At 42.7% G+C, this 17691-nt stretch overlaps 1 protein-coding gene across 1 annotated transcript in view; it reads left to right on the forward strand.

Annotated features, from left to right (window-relative positions):
- Positions 1-17691, forward strand: part of ARHGAP35 (Rho GTPase activating protein 35) — a 90342-nt gene that overhangs the window by 6184 nt on the left and 66467 nt on the right. Inside the window, exon 2 of the mRNA XM_005857833.2 lies at positions 10757-10901. Coding sequence (XP_005857895.1) covers positions 10757-10901 — 145 coding nt within the window. The remainder of the gene's footprint in view (positions 1-10756; positions 10902-17691) is intronic.

Consider the following 17691-nt stretch of genomic DNA (forward strand, 5'->3'; position numbering starts at 1 on the left):
GTTGATTGGCTATCTCCTGCACGCCCCACACTGGGGATTGAGCCCACAACTGGGGCATGTGCCTTGACCGGGAATCAAACCATGACCTCCTGGTTCATAGGTCGACGCTCTACCACTGAGCCATGCCGGCCCGGCTACCTAAGAACTTCCTTATTCTGGGTTGCTGGGTCAGCATGCAAGAAAGTGATTGACCTCCCATCTATCTTAGTTATGTGGGCCACACCTCTTCAAGTCAAATAAAAATGATATCTCTGGCGCAAGAGCAATAGCGTGCCAGAAGTCAGTTTAAGAGTATCCTTTGGAAAGAGTGAGTAAAAGGTGAAATTGTCTTTTCCTGCCTTGGAAAATGGTGCTTTGAAATGAGTGTATTTGCTTTGTCATCTTAATGCAGAGATAAGCAAAGCCTTGATTCTCTTCCCGTTTGGAGCAAACTTGCAATTAAAATTGCTGCCATTAATGCAGACTGACACTTGTCTTACTGGAAAAGCAAGATACCATGGGCCAGAGAATGTCATGCCAGCCCCTACATGGGGGATTTGGCCTTTGATTTTTACTGTCATGATAAAGCAATAAGTATTTATTTGAAGTGAGGGGGGAACCAGTTGGTAATGGAAAACACACTTAGTGCCTCCTGCCAGACACCACTGGGGAAATGGCACAGACCTGTGCACCCAGTTGAGGCAGCAAAGTCCATGCACATTGTGAAAATAGGTGCTCTGCTGGGGGGTGGAGGGGCTAAGTAGGGATGGGCTGTGTTGGGGCAGAGCAGAAATCCCATGTTGGGAGTAGTTAAGGTAGTATAGTATGTGATTAGCTCAGGCTCTGGGAAGGGGGACGCTAAATCCCAACTCCTCCACTTCCTCACTGGGACTTTGGGCATATGATTCACCTCTCTACATCCCTTCTGCAAAAGGGGAGAACATAGTAGTACTGTCCTCATATGGTTGTGGGGAATGGAAAGCATATTGCATGCTGGGAGCATTAGTTATGATATTTAACTAGACCTTAAGGAATGAGGTATGAAAAGGCTGGAAGGTGAAAAAAATGCATGTTGTATTCAAAGAAAGGATAAAAGTGGTCAGGTCTAGCTGTGGGCTTGGGGGACCAACATTTTCCCTCCCTTTTGTGTAAATTTTAACCCTATGCGTTATTTAGCTACTTTTTCAGCCCTTACCCTAGCAACAGCCCCAACAACAACAAAAAAGCTATGCTCTGGGTACTGAAGTGATGTGGAGAAGAGAAATTGCTCAGCCTCTTGGCTCATTTGCTGGATTAGCTCTTTACTGTAAAATTGGACTTGGAGTGAGGGACTCGCTTTCATTTCTGCTAATGAAAGTGCAGCCTGTAGAGCTGACTCTCATTCTGGGTCCTTTTCCCAGCTGAACCATTTAGCAACCCACCCTCATAGTGGGAGTCTTCCGCACTCAGCTGAATGAAATTGAAAATCTACGATTGCACTTGAGTGGGGTCTATGAATAGATGCTTTGTCTGTAAAGAGCTGTTGTTGCACATGGTCTCTGTCTCCCAGTGCCATGCGTTTGCAAAGAGGAGATCAGGACTGGCAGGGTCTTATTTTAAAGCAAAAAAACAGGCTGGGGTGCCTTGCTCCACAAAATGTGCCTTTTGGGCAAGCTCAAGTTGCTGAATTTGGTGTGTTTGACCACAAATTAAAGAGAAGCCATTATTGGTTATTTACCCTTCTATCTTATGTGCTCTTATTTTTGTGTTTTAAAAAAAAAAAAGACAAAACAGAATGATAAAGAAAATCTTTCACTCACTGGAGCCTACCACATGACAAGACAACCTATTGAAAAGCAAACCAATTCAATCACGCATTGTTTGGTCTATAAGGCACCAAGTACCCAGTTTGACAGTTTGTGTTCCCCCCAGTGAATTGGCTTATTTCATCGGATTCAGTGAATTGGCTAGTTGTTGTGGCTTTGTGTGGACACAGCTCTCATTTTGTGAGGCCTAGAACGGAGTTAAAGTTTCTAGTGTGAATAAAAACCAGCTGGGGAATTGGGCTGCTCCCTCCCCAGGGAGGGATGTTGCATTTGACAGACAGGCTGAATGGTATGGAATAAGATTTTTTTGACCTGCTTAGAAAAGACTCTCAGTGTGTGCTTCCAAAGGGCTGGTCCTACTCAGTGAGCTGTGAGGCCAAATAAATACCCTGGTCTTAAAAATGGGGTGGGGGCACTGACCTGACCTTGGATTTTCTAGTTTTTGAATGAATTGTATTTTTTAAGAGCAATACTTTTGCTCCAAAGCTCATGCTTATTCATTATTTTAGGAAGGAAACAATGCAGTGCATAGGCGTTTAATGAGCACTTGTGCTGATCTAGCTCAAGTCACAGGGATGATAGATGTTAAGCATGAACTCACATGCATTTTGAATGTTACCAGAAGGGAGGTACAGGGTACTGTGGAATTGTGTAGCAAGTATATCTGGGAAAGCTCTCCAAAGAAATGATACATAAAGCTGAGACTTCTAGGGTGAGGCAGGCAGAGTCAGTGAAGATGGGGGTTTCATGAGGGGAGCTTTCAAGAAAACAGTATGAAACTTGGAGCTGCAAAAACATGGCATGTTCAAAGAGTTGAAAGAAACCTAGAGTGGTTACTGCAAAAAGTGAGGTAGAACCAGGCCAAGTAGCAGGGCTGTGCATACCATACAAAGGGTTTTGTACTTTGCTACCTTTTTAAATACCTACCTATTGGGTACCAGGTACATTCCAGGCATTTTCATAATAGTTTTCATCTATTTCTCTTATCAGTGATTTTTTAAAATTTTGGGTTTTGGAGATGAGAAAATAGGCTCAGAGAGATTAAATACCCTGCCCAAGTTAGTCAAGAGGAGGAGCTGAGATTTTTGAAGCCTGGTCCACTGACTTCCACTTCCGGTGGGTTTTTAGAATCCAGTCTACTAGAAAGATGGTACTATTCAGTAGCCAGGCACACATTTGGACCACTCAGTCAGCCAGTCGAGTCAATTTGTTCCTTTTAAACAAATTATCTGAAAAAAGTCCATTTCCCCACACTGCCTCCTAAGAACAGCATGGTGCTGTTTGTTTCTAGCTTCAGAGTCTAGTTGAGTAGAAGACAAAAAAGGCATGGAGGCACTGAAATAGCAGCTGGAACTCTGAGAAATTATTTTGAACTGGTGTCATTCGTTTCTCAGTTTATTTTAAGCCTAAAGCACTGCTGTAGTGTGTTTTTGGTAATAAAAATAGACTATCTTTAACTATTTGCCTTTAGCTTACAGCACACCTGCTCTATATATATATATATATTACAATAGGCAACCCAAATCTCTTTTCAAAGAACAGGGGATTGCTCTGATCTTCACTGAGTCAACTTGTTCCCTCCAACACCTAGTGATACTGAAACATCTTTGTAAGGACCAGATTATTTCCACTCTGGTCAGGAATCACCTCCACTTCCCTAGAGAAAGGCCTTCGGAATTCGTTTTCTCCAGTGTTGGAGAGCAGGGAAGCAGGTAAAGACTGGCGTGTAGCTCTGGGAAGTCCACATTCAGTGAGTATTGAGTCAAGAAGGATGTTTGTAAAAATGTTCCTGGGCCCTGGCCGGTGTGGCTCAGTTGGTTGAGCATCGCTCTGTGCACCAAAGGATCACCAATCCAATTCCTGGTCAGAGGATATGCCTGAGTTGAAGGTTCGTTACCCGCCTGGGGTGCATACAGGAGGTAACTGATTGATGTCAATGTTTCTGTCTTTCTCTCTCTCAAATCAGTAAAAACGTATTTTTAAAAAAATTTTCCTGGAACTAGTAGACCACCACCCCCCCTCAGCCCCACATTGCGTTGGCCTTTCAGTCTGAAACAGCAACAGGGATTGACCCATATTTGCTAAACGTCATGCCTTTATTTTATTTTATTTTATTTTAACCCTCACCAGAGGGTATTTTTTTCATTGATTTCAAGAGAGAGTGAAAAGGGAGGGAGAAAGAGAGAAACATGGATTTGAGAGAGACACATCAATTGGTTGTCTCCTATATGTCCCCCGACCAGGGCTCGAGAACCTCCAATCAATATATAGGCCCTTAACCGGAAATTGAACCACGACCCTTTGGTCCATGGGCCTACACTCTAACCACTGAGTAAACGGGCCAGGGCAGTCGTGTCTTTAATAGAGCAAAAAATTATTGGTCTCAGTTTATTTGGGGCACTGAGGGGACAACCTGCCTTTCTTTTCCCATCATGCGAGGGGATTAGGGATGCTAGGAAAGCTGAGACTTAGTGATACTTCCTGTTCCCTCCCTAAATAAAGATGCCCTGAGATGGTGAGTGACCCCATCCTAGTAATGACTGCCAGCTTGAAGGAGACAAGTCTGAGCACTTGTGCTTTCATAATAGACTTTGCCAGTAAGAACAAATCCACCCTCGGGTTTTCTCTTAAACTTGGGCTTTGATTTGATCAGAGACAGAAGGGGGAGCACCAGTTAACCAAGAATGCATTTGGGGCATGAGCAAATAGCTTCATTGGAGAGGACTTTTTGAGCCCTAGCCGGTTTAGTTCAGTGGATAGAGCATCGGCCTAAGGACTGAATGGTCCCAGATTTGGTTCTGTCAAGGGCACATACCTCAGTTGCAGGCTCCTCCCAGCCTGGGCCCTCACATCGATATTTCTCTCTGTCTTTCCCTCTCTCTTCCACTCTCTCTGAAAATCAATGGAAAAATATCATCGAGTGAGGATTTTTTAAAAAGAAAAGAAAAGGTCTTTTTGAAGCTCTGTGGGAAATGTGAGAGAATCATAGCCAATCAGAACTCAGCAATGTGAATATGGAATGCAAGAAAGTGCTTTGAGTAAATCTGTAGTGACAGTGACACAGTTGATGGAATCTTTCTTTTATTTTTTAAATATATTTTTATTAATTTCAGAGAGGAAGGGAGAGAGAAAAAGAGATAGAAACATCAATGATGAAAGAGAATCATTGATTGGCTGCCTCCTGCACGCCCCACACTAGGGATCTAGCCCACACCCGCACATGTGCCCTGACCAGGAATCGAACTGTGAGCTCCTGGTTCATAGGTCAACGCTCAACCACTGAACCATGCCAGCTGGCCAATGAAGGAATCTTTCGATTTTTCTATCATACCAGCTACAGTTAGTCCAGGGTGTGCCATCACACAACTTGACAAACCATGCGACCATGTGTGGGACCTTCTAGGACTTTGCTTATATCAGTTTCACTCGGAAAAGGGAGAATTGTCCCCACTCAGAGGTCACTGTCCCTGTTCCTCCTTTAAAAAAAAAAAAAAGAGAGAATGTTTTTTTATTTCCTTTATTAGAGATGTTACCAATCATTTAAAAGGCTGGGCTAGGTGGTACAACTCTAGCGACCATATTTTCTGACCCTAAAATCTGGATAACTAATTTGACATGGAGACCAGGAGAGAACATCTGAGGTTGACTGTTCAGCATCACTACATAGCTATACGTGCTGCTCCCACAGAAGGTAGAATCCTCTTTATCCAGTAAGGGTGACTGACCTCTCCATTGGCACCATGAGAGACTCTTCTTTGTGGCTCAGTTGGTACTTAACTCATCTGATACCTGGATCAGCTTTGTTTACTGTGGATATATGTCTTCTCTTACCAATTAGATTGTAAGTTCATTGAAGGTGAGAGATGACTTTAGTCCTCGTGTTAGCTCTGCTGCTAGTTCGCTATGTGACCTGGGCTATAATTCATTCAAAAAGAAAAATGCCAAGATTCTTGCCCTCTAGAAACTTAGCCCAGTAGGAAAACGGCCGTACGTGTATATAAAGTACTATCCCTGTTTGGTGCCCTCAGAGTCATACAGGGAATTGATTGTCTGTGATACAGTACTGTCTGTGTGAACAAGACCTCTGAACCTCACCTCTTCACAACCTAGTGAGAATAGCACAGTGAGAGAAGAAAAGCCTCTGTACTCACAGTGATAGTTCTCATCTAAACCTGAAAAGCTGTCAAGAGACATTAGCCCCATGCATTCTTGGAAACTGGTTTTGTTCAGGAAATGTATTAAGTGCCTATTACACGTCAGGCTCTGGAACCCAGGTATTGTATAGTTTGATAGAAGGGGCCCTTCTCCAGCCTGTTTGTTATTCCTGGGCTTGAATTCTAGTCTTTTTCTTGCCCTTGTGGACATGGAGGGGCAAGCGACAGACGTCTTCCCGCTCTGGCAAAGTTGGGACTTTCCTGTTAATGCTCTTTTCTCATTTCGGAAATGCCAAGAGGCCAGAGGCAAATTCCAATCCCCATTTCTTTGCAGTACACTGCCATAAACTAGTGGTTCATTGCTATTTCCTTTGCCACCTGATAAGTATCAAGACTAAGAATCAGGCACAGTGTTCTTAAGGAAACTGAAGTAAAAACAGTGGACTGTCATTCATTCAGAAAATATTTATCCAAAAAGGCAAGGTGAGGATGATTCAAGTGGACCCAGTCCTTTGTTTATGTCAGTGGCATTTCGTCATGAAGCTAGTCCCTGTTAGGGAAAGAACCGTGGGGCTTTGGCATTCATCGATCACTAGCCTCTGCGTCCTGCATCCTGGCTGTCTCGGTGCTGGGGCTGAGTCTCTCTGGGCCTCTTTTCTCATCTGTAAAATGAGGCTCATAGCCCTCACTTGAAGGCTGGCTGTGAAGTTCAGTTAATTGCGCAGAGCACCTAGCACAGTGTTCTGCACACGACCGCTCCTAATGAATCACTATTATTTTCCGGTTTTGACTCAGTCAGACTCTAAACTTGGAGACACAGATGTGTAGATTATTCTCAGGGCTTGGTTTCCTCTGGCTAGATTCTTTTTCTCAATTTAGCCTGCTAAGCGAGTGCCCCCAAAAGAAGATGGATGTTAGCATGCTGTTACTTTCTGCTCTCCAAGGACCTGCTGCTGAAAGGGCTCTAGTGACTCCTAATGAGTGACACATGTCTGACCGGGGACTGAGACATCTGGCAGGCCACTCAGAAGAATGGCATTTCCATCTTCCATTTGCCCAGGACTCTTCAGATACCTGATGTGGTGCTTGTTTTATCAGCAGTCTGGCCCAACTCTTGGCATGCACCACAGTCTGATTTGCTTACTAAGAAGGTTTAGAATTAGTTGCACAAGAATTCCTTACCTTATTTTGTAACACCCTACAGAGCCTTCATTTATTTCAAGGGGGTATGTGACAGTCTGTAAATCAGAGTTTAAGAGAGAGAGAGAGAGAGAGAGAATGAATCCATGTCAAGCAGTAAGGGGAGTTGACGCTGTTAAAGCTTACTCTTGTTTCTGTATTTATAAGTTGAAGTGCTAAACTAGATCTCGACCCTTCAAGGTGAGGGGGCTATCTATGAGACGTCTCATTTTAAAGCCTTCCATTCGATGGCAGAATCTCCTTGATGGGTATGGCAGGTGGGTTTCGGCCTCTGCTTTGAATACTTACACAGCAGTTCCCATCCTTTTTAAACAGCTGGGGTTTTCTTGTTTTTTAACTTTCTGTTTATATTGGCCAAAATTGCCTTTCTGTGTATTCCTCTTCTCTTTCCCAGCATGACCCTTGGAAATCGTGTAAACTCTGTTCTCTTTCCATGAGATCGTCCTATAGCTATTTGAAATGGTTGTCATAGTGCCCAGTCTTCCCTTTCTCCAAAGTCCATACTCATAAATACTGTTGATATATTTGCTCCAAAATAATTCAATTCCTGTATTTTGAAGCACACATAGGAAAAAAATTATCTAAAATATGGGAAATTTCCTAAAACCACAGAAATATAACTGAGATTTTGGCCTTTGTTAAAACACCATCTAAAGAGGGGGTTAGCCCTAACCGGTTTGGCTCAGTGGATAGAGCGTCAGCCTGCGGACTGAAGGGTCCCAGGTTTGATTCCGGTCAAGGGCATGTACCTTGGTTGTGGGCACATCCCCAGTCGGGGGCGTGTAGGAGGCAGCTGAATTGATGTTTCTCTCTCATCGATGTTTCTAACTCTCTATCCCTCTCCCTTCCTCTCTGTAAAAAATAAATAAAATATATTTTAAAAAATAATAAAAATAAAAATAAAGAGGGGGGTAACAAAATAGGATCAAGGTAAATGGACCCAGGTGTATCTTCAGTGATTCAGTTCATTTCCAAGTTAATAAGACCAATTTAGAAGGGCAGGTTACTTACAAATTTGTACAACCTGTAAACTTAAAAGTAGGGGTCTCTACATAAAAACCACTAAACTAGCTTCTAGGTCTGAGTCAACTGTTCCCTTTCCTTATCCTGCCCATTCTCATTCCTTCTGATACCCTTTATAGAGAAAACAGATCACTTCCTGTTTAGTCTGAGATTCTTTGAGGACTTCCCGTGCAAACAAGTGGCAAGAAAAAAGAACAGCAGCGGATAAAATATATATGAAAGAAGGAACAAGCCCATTTCTAGGCTGCGGGCTGACATTACCTGAAGTGACAACCCAAAGGGAAAGACAGTCCAGTCTCTATTTCATACAACCTGCTATCAGCTAACTGATTCAGTATGGAGGAATGTGAATGGATCCTTAGGACCCAGAGAAGAGCCACACACTGCACAAGCCTGGCCCTGGCCCAGGCCCACTGCAGTATGCCCATTCCTTGTGAGACCAGTGACATAGCCTCTCAGGTTGTGGGGAGTAGCTGCCGATATCTCCCCGTATAGACTGCCAAGGCAAGCAGGCTCTGACTTCACACTTTTTACAAAGAAATAAGGAAAAACAAATAAATGATTTATGATGTATCTTTACATGAAAGAACCAATCTAGACTGTCTCCCTAGCATCCTCTACTTATGTGAAGTGCAACATAAAGAATTTAAGCTTTTGCCCTAACCGGTTTGGCTCAGTGGATAGAGCGTCGGCCTGCGGACTCAAGGGTCCCAGGTTTGATTCCGGTCAGGAGCATGTACCTGGGTTGCGGGCGCATCCCCAGTGGGGAGTGTGCAGGAGGCAGCTGATTGATTTTTCTCTCTCATCGATGTTTCTAGCTCTCTGTCCCTCTCCCTTCCTCTCTGTAAAAAATCAATAAAATATATTTTTTTTTAAAAAAAGAATTTAAGCTTTAGAATCTAATAGACCTAGGTGTGAACCCTGACAGACAAGTTCTGTGACTTTGGTTAAGTGACTTAGCATCTCAGGGACAGCAACCTGCTCACAAGATGGACGTGAGGGTGAAATGATATGATGGAAGGGAAGTGGCTCAGCACCCAGTATACAGTAGTCGCCCAACAATGTGAGTTCTTACTAAAGGGAAGACGGGCTGAGAGCTTCTATCTGTATACATGTTTGAAGCCAGATCACAATGAATCAAACAATATTCTCTCCATTCTGTTTAGCCTATTAGCTCTAGAATCTGAATATACAAAGAAGACTCTGGATTTCGGTGATTCTTTTTACCAATCTCAATTTGGCAGAATTTGGCTGTCAAAACTAATAGCAGCACTGTTCTTCAGTAAAACTGAGACTTCCAAATTAGTTGGTCTTAAGGAATTTTAAAAATGGAACTTTTAAGCTGCAAGGAAGCTATTTCTAATCACCATAAAGCCTTCTAACCATAGTACTAGTACATAGACAATAAATTTTAATCTTATACTCCCCTTTCCCCCAATATTAGAACAAGATGAGGAAGTGTCTTCTAACAATCTAAGTTAGCTAAAAAATTGAGCCTCCATCAATTGAATACTTACTATGCAGCAGACACATGCTTAAGTGCTTTATATGAATTATTTCACTCCAGACTCACAGCAGATCTGTGGGTTTGGGTGTTAGGAACCCCATTCTACAGATGAAGCTGAGTCCTAGAAAAATTCAGTTACCTACCCAAGTCTGGCTAACTGCAAAACCTGTGCTCCTGACTAATGGGTTCATTGTGTTTTTTCAAAAGTTCTTGGGCTAGGCAGACGATGACTGTATGGTTGGATAAATGATTAAAGATACACTACAATCTGGGTAACTCCTAACAGTAATAACTACTGACAGGATCTGTGGAGACAGACCCTCCTGTGTTCAAATCCTAGCACTGTCGCTTACTAGTTGTGTCATTTAGGTATGTGACATTTTTCCTTGGTAAAATGGAATATCGTGAGGTTTAAAAGGAATAATATTTGGGACTTGCTTAGTACATAGTAAGCTCTCAGTAGTTGCAGCTGCTACTCCTACTGTTTGAGGAAGGTGACTGCTGAGAAAGAAAAGACAGAGTTATCTTTGATGAGTTAGTTTTGCCCTTTTCAAATGCAGAAGCCATTGATACCAGGTGATGTGTCTAAGGGAATTCTCACCGGGGGCTTTCAGCCTTAGCAGAATACATGGTCTGTCTCTGTTCTGGAAAGAGTAAGTTATTAGTTTTCAATTCCATCTTTTATCTTTTTAAGAGTTTAGTCATCTTTGAGTGTATAACATCTATTGCCATTCGGGATGTTTGGAAAACTTCCTGTTTATGCCAGTGCACCCCTGATAAAGGCTGTGGATAGTCATTTCATTGTTATTAAATAAACATGGCCTGCTTCTTATAAACACCTTTGTTCTGGCACTGCAGTCTCTTGCTCAAGGTGTGATTATGAGGCAGCTTGCTGGCAGCTTGTGTGATACTTGGAGGCTAGAAAATGCAAACTTAGTGAGATGAACAAGTGGGTCTCTCTATCCTGCTTGGAACCTTTCCAGCAGTTTCCGCACCACTGTGAGTTCTCCCCGGGAAGCCTTCCTGATGTGTAGGTGCATGATGAGACTCACTTTATTTTTCTGCTTTCTTTTCTCTTTCTTGGACAGAAACCAAAGCCTAAACCCCGGCCATCCATCACAAAGGCAACCTGGGAGAGTAACTATTTTGGGGTCCCCTTAACAACCGTCGTGACTCCCGAGAAGCCAATTCCTGTTTTTATTGAGAGATGCATTGAGTACATTGAAGCCACAGGTAAGTGTGTTACCTCAGAGCCAATTACAGCTTTCACTGTCTACACAGCATGCTTTCCAGAGGCTAAGCCCTCTAGAGATTCTGGAATCAGCTCTCGCTTAGTGTGAGATGCGTTCTGAGAAGGAGCTGAGCAGCCCCGACAGCTGTCGGGTTCCTCCCTCCATCTCCATAGTTGTGAGGCTGTGGTGCCAGTTCCAGTAGAGCTTTCAGAACACGGGAGCTGTCCTGTTCTCAAGGCTGCAGTTGTGGCCCATCTAGGTGTCTTCTCTGTGTGCCCGCAGCTCCCTGTCATAGCATGCAGCCTGCCTGCCTGTCAGCTTCTTGAGGGCAGGGAAAGGGTCTTATTTCTCATTGTGTCCTCAGTACTAGACTAGACACAAATGGTAATACATTTTGGTTTAATAAAATGAATGACTAGTTGTAACTGTTATAGTGCCTGAGATTCATGTTTTGAGAGATTTAAAAAAAAAATTTTTTTTTTTAATGGAGATTAAAAAACCCCAGCTTGGGTATCTTCTATCAAGCAACTACATTTCAACTCCACTGACAACTTGGTGTTATGTGAAAGCCAACTGTCTTAAAATTTTTTCTTCTTTGTTCTTGAAATGACACAATTTTACCTGTGTTAAAACATACATTTCATTCACTTAGAATTCCTACAGCATGTCTTTTGGCCTCTCTTTTGAAACCCCTGGAGCTTCTAGTTTCATGCTGTTTCCCTTGTTCTTCTCCTGGATGCTTTCAAAGCTGATGAGCTTTGGGGAGAAGGAGGTACAGTGGGCACAGGATTACATGAATTCTTGAGCATTAGTAGTTGAGCTCAAGAATATAGGCTTAAACTGATTTGAAACCAAGGTGAGGATTATGGCCTCCCTCTGTGTTCTTCCTGATTCCGGGTGTTATCTGTAGTGATATTAAGTATTGTGTGGTGTGGACACGCTGCCAGACTCTGCTGATAATTTAAGCAGCATCATATTAAGTTGGGTGACTGGTTTTAATATTTCCTCAGGATGTGCAGAACCAGGGAATGTAGGTTTCAAATGGAAGCCCGCTAAAGACTTTGTCATTATTTCCAGGGTTTTCTCTGCAGCACACCAGGCTTAGCGTTGAAACAGCAAGCACTTTGCATAATCACAGCAGACCTGCAGCTTTGTTTAGTCCATTCTGTAACCAAGGCTTTTTCTGAGTGTCCATGGTTTTGTTTTTGTTTTTTAATCCTCACCAGGGGATATGTTTATAGGTTTTAGAGAGAGGGAGGGAGAGAGAAACATCAATGTGATAAACATTGATCGGTTGCCTCCTGTACTGGCCCTGACTGGGGATCAAACCACAACCCAGGTGTGTGCCATGGTGGGTAATCAAAGCCCCGACTTTCCAGTTCATGGAACAAGGCTCCAACCAACTGAGCCACACTGGCCAGGGCTAGACACTGGTTTTGTATCTGTTTCTTCCTGGCACCTCTCCCTTGGGCCAGGAGGAATTTAATCACAAAGCAATTGGGTGATTAAATTCTCTCTAGTTGCACCAATGTTTCAGCGAGATAGTTTGTGGCATTGGGAGGAGGGGGTGGGCTCTTTTTCCCTTTATTTTTTAACTTATTTCAGATTTATAGGAAAATCATAAGTTGTAACAATTTGAAAGTAACAAAAAATTCCATAAATGTTAACATTATACCGTATTCCCTGTATCATTCTTTCTCTACATATTTGTATCTTTTTTCCTGAAATATTTGTTACAGATATGATGCAGCTTTACTCCTAAATACTCCAGTGGATATTTCCTAAAAAACATTCTCTTACATCACCATGTAATTTTAAAAACTAGGACATTAACACTGATGCAGTACTAACCTATATAATCTATAGACATTTTCATTTCATTAGTTCCATTAAAATGTCCTGTGTAATAAAAGATAATTTTTTTGTGAGAGATTACATATAATTGTCAGGTCTCTTAAGTCTTCTTTAATCTAAAACCATTTAGTCTATCTGTTTCTAATGGCCTTGATAGTTTTTTAAAGAGTACAGATCAGTTATTTTGTAGGATGTTCCTCAACGTGGCTATTTTTTAGTTTTGTTTTGTTTTGTTTTGTTGATGTTTCCTCATGATTAGGTTCAGGAGTGTGCTTTTGGCAGAAATAGCAGGGAAGCAGTGCTGTGGCCTCACTGCCTCACCCCAGGCGGCATGTGATGCCAGTTTGCCCCATCACTGGAGATGTCTTGATCCCTTGATTGAGGTGGTGGTGCCTGCCAGGCTTCTCCACTGTAAAGCTACTGTTTGCCCCTTTGTAATGAGTAAGGATTTTGTAGGGAGGTGATTTGAGACTCTAATGTCTGGTTTCTCCTAACACTTTCGCCCACTAGTTTTAGTATCCATTGATGGTTCTTGCCTGAGACCCTGCTCGCCATAGTTCTAACTCTAATTCCTTCTGCACTTACTAGTTTGGATTTCCCTGTCTGGGAGAGCTTCCCCTTCTCAGAAGGAGCCTTTTGTGAGTGGCCTCCTCCAGCGGCTCCCCTGTGGTAGTGCCAGGTGCTTGAATGTTGTCCGCATGCCCTCTAGCTTTTCTTTACACCCAGTGACAAAATTATACCTCTCCTTGCCTCTTCTACTTGTGAAACCTTTCAGATATGAAGACCTCCTCCACCCGGCCCACAGTCTGCCACCAAGCTGCTGCTTCTCTGAAAGCTCTGTTAGACTGCACCACTGTCCCCTCTCACCAAAAAGCTCGGAGCTTCAGGGACATCTCTGACTTAGCTAATCAATTCCCAAGCCCATCGCTTCTACTTGGTCATCTCTTAGCTCTGTCCCCTCCACTTGAGTTCCACTGCCCCGCCATCACACCCCTTCTCAGTCCATCCTGAGTATGTGACAGTTCTACTGAAAACCTCTTCCTGGCTCCTCCTTGCCTGCCAGCTGCCGGCCACACTCTTGACTCCTCCCTCTCATACCCAGTGCTATCATGCTGTCATTGTCTGCCTGCCTTCACGCCCTCTTCTCCTCTCCCCTCCCTTTATCCTTCCTTTTCTCTCTTCTGCTCCCACCCCCTTCTTTCTGTTTTATACTACGGTGGGCATTGGTTTTAGAATTGTCTTACATGAATACAAACAATATTTTAGAAGAACATGGACCAAGCAGACTTTCTTTGTATTGCTCTGCTTTGCATATTCTGTAAAAAATCAATTTATACTACGGTGGGAAATAGATTTAGAATTGTCTTACATGAATACAAACAATATTTTAGAAGAACATGGACCAAGCAGACTTTCTTTGTATTGCTCTGCTTTGCATATGCCCTTCGTATGTCTGAAATGTCCCACATTCCTCCTGCCTCTGAAACTTGCCCTCACTCTTCCAGACTCCCCCACCCCAGCAGCACTTTGATGTCATCTTCCTGGTAGTTCTTCCAGGCACAGTTCCACTTCCTGAGAACAGGAGTCTCTGTTCTCCTGTCTCCCTAGAGCCTGGCACCCAGTATATACTCATTGTTGATTGAGTGAGTGGGTTTTAATCTGGGATATCTGAATTCTGTTGTTTTCTTCTTTGTCTTTTTTTTAGTTTTGGTCATGTAATTCCCTTCATTGGCATTAGTTTTTGTACTTTTGTAGAATTTTGAGAAAATTCAACATAGTATCTATGAGCTTAGTCTGCATGTTCAAGGGTGGACCTTGTGTACTCCATTTTCTAAAAGAACTTTTTCCTATTTATATAATTAAAATATGTTTATTTGTAGAAATTCAACAAAAGAATATGAAAAAGAATTTAAAGATTAATTGGTCTTCACTTAGTGAAAACCTCGGTTAATGGTTTGATATATTTCCTTATAATCTTATTTCTCTGCATATGTGTATTACCTTTACATAATTCAAAATATGTCATGTGATAGTTCTCAAAATTTTTTAAGCATAACTTAAGTGAAGTAAAAGAGTCCTGAATTCACCCACCAGTTTACCTACTCCTGTTTTCTGCAGAAAAAGAATTTAGTAACAAAGAGTTGAGTTGGAGAACCATTTTTTGATAACCACTTTTTATTATTATTACTTTTTCTGATTTTGGGGAGAGGAATGGGGGGAGAGACAGTGAGAGAGGGGTTGAGAGAGAAATGTCAATTGATTGTCTCTTGCTCCCGCCCTGACTGGGGATCCAACCCACAACCTAGGTATGTGCCCTGAGTATTACCTTTACATAATTCAAAATATGCCATGTGATAGTTCTCAAAGTTTTTTAAGCATAACTTAGATGAGGCAAAAGAGTCCTGAATTCACCCACCAGTTTATCTACTCCTGTTTTCTGCAGAAAAAGAATTTAGTAACCAAGAGTTGAGTTGGAGAACCATTTTTTGATAACTACTTCTTTTTATTATTATTACTTTTTCTGATTTTAGAGAGAGGAAGGGAAGGAGAGACAGAGAGAGAGAGGTTGAGAGAGAAATATCGATTAGCTGTCTCTTGCTCCCACCCTGACCGGGGATCCAACCCACAATCTAGGTATGTGCCCTGACCAGGAGTCGAACTGGCCACCTCATGGTGTAATGGATGACACTCCAACCAACTGAACCACACCAGCCAGGGCAAGAACAACTGCTTTTTAAACCAGACAAAACATGACTTTTATTGTTGCAAATCCTCACCCAAGGGCATTTTTCCATTGATTTTTAGAGCGAGAGGGAGGGAAATAGAAATATTGATGTGAGGAAGACACGTTGATTGGTTACCTTCCTCATGTGCCCCTGGGACCAGAAATGAACCTGCAGTCCTGCAAGGTTCGTGCCCTTGACCAGAAATTGAACCCATGACTCTTCGGTGTGTGGACTGATGGAACAACTGCTTTTTAAACCAGATAAAACATGACTTTTATTGTTGTAAATCCTCACCCAAGGGCATTTTTCCATTGATTTTTCGAACGAGAGGGAGGGAAATAGAAATATTGATGTGAGGAAGACACATTGATTGGTTACCTTCCTCATGTGCCCCTGGGGCCAGGAATGAACCTGCAATCCTGCAAGGTTCGTGCCCTTGACCGGAAATTGAACCCATGACTCTTCGGTGTGTGGACTGATGCTCTACCACTGAGCAACACTGGCCAGGACTGCAAACATGACTTTTAATTGCTGCATCTTGTTCCATTAAATGGCTGTATCACAGATTATTTAAACCATTCCCCCATTGTTGGGCCCATGTAGCATTTTTTCCTGGTATTCTTAAAATAAATAAACAGATTCGCTAGGGAGGCATTTTAGTGATACAGAGCTTCAGATCTAGGTAGACTGGGGTTAGAATCTTTGTTCTGCCATTTGCTCATCTATAAACTGAACGAGATGACAGACCTGCCTCCCAGGGCCGCTGTAAGGGTGCAGGAAGACTTGTCTGTGAGGCGCTGAGCAAGGTGCCTGGCACATAGGAGTGAGTGCTCAGTGTGTGCTAGTCGTTGCTCTAAGCTTCACCCTCCAGGCATTTGGTCTTCCTTCGTATTGCTGGTCAGACTTTACCGTTAAATGTAAATATCCGTGACTCTTTTTTTTTCCTCCTCAACTATTAAATTTGAAAATTGTAAAATCTATAGAAAAGTTGTAAGAGCCCTAGCTTGTTTGGTCCAGTGGATAGAGTGTTGGCCTGCGGACTGAAGGGTCCCAGGTTGGATTCTGGTCAAGGACGCATGCCCAGGTTGCGGGCTCGATCCCCAATAGGGAGCATGCAGGAGGCAGCCGATCAATGATTCTCTCTCATCATTGATGTTTCTCTCTCTCTCTCTCTCTCCCTCTCTCTCTCTCTCTCCCTCTCCCTCTCCCTCTCCCTCTTTCTCTCTGAAATAAATAAAAATATGTATTTTTTTTTAAGTTGTAAGAGTCATACAACAATCACCCAGTAGTCACCAGTAGACATTTTGCACATTTCCCCTTACTTGCCTAATTTTTATAGTTGTTGAACCATTTGAAAGTAAGCTGCAGGCTCTATGTCACTTCACTCCTAAATATCTCAGCATAGGTCCCTAAACTTAAGGACTTTCTCCTCCATAACTACAATATTATCACTTTTAAGAATATTAGTATTGCCCTGGCTGGTGTGGCATATTTGTTTGGAGCGTTGTCCCATGCACTGAAAGGTCAAGGGTTTGATTCCCAGTCAGGACACATAACTAGATTGCAGATTCTCAATCCCTGGTCAGGGTGCACACAGGCGGCAACAATTAATATTTCTCTCTCACATCAATGTTTCTCTTTTTCTCCCTTCCTCTTTCTAAAATCAATAATATATCCTTGGATGAGGATATTAAAGAGAGAGAGAGATGTTTGTTGGCAATACAGATTATCTGTCTCATCTCTTTAAAAAAAAAGAATATTAGCATTAATTCAATATTATTTTTTTAATATATTTTTTATTGATTTCAGAGAGGAAGGGAGAGGGGGAGAGAGATAGAAACATCAATAATGAGAGAGAATCATTGATCAGCTGCTTTCTGCACACCACCTACTGGGGATCAAGCCCGCAACCCAGGCATGCACCCTTGACTGGAATCGAACCCAGGACCCTTCAGTCCATAGGCCGATGCTCTATCCACTGAGCCAAACCAGCTAGGGCAATTCAATATTATCCTATCTAATAATAGACAAAAATGGTAATTGACCATACCTCCGCTACTCCTTCCATTGGCTAATCAGCATGATATGCAAATTAACTGCCAACAAAGACGGCGGCTAATTTGCATACTGCAGGCAGATCCCACTGCGTCGCCCCGCTTGGGGCTGGCAGCAGCCTGATACCCAGCCACTGGCTGCCCCAGCGCGAGACCC

This window comes from Myotis brandtii, unplaced genomic scaffold (genome assembly GCF_000412655.1).
Source record: "Myotis brandtii unplaced genomic scaffold, ASM41265v1 scaffold114, whole genome shotgun sequence".
NCBI lineage: Eukaryota > Metazoa > Chordata > Mammalia > Chiroptera > Vespertilionidae > Myotis > Myotis brandtii.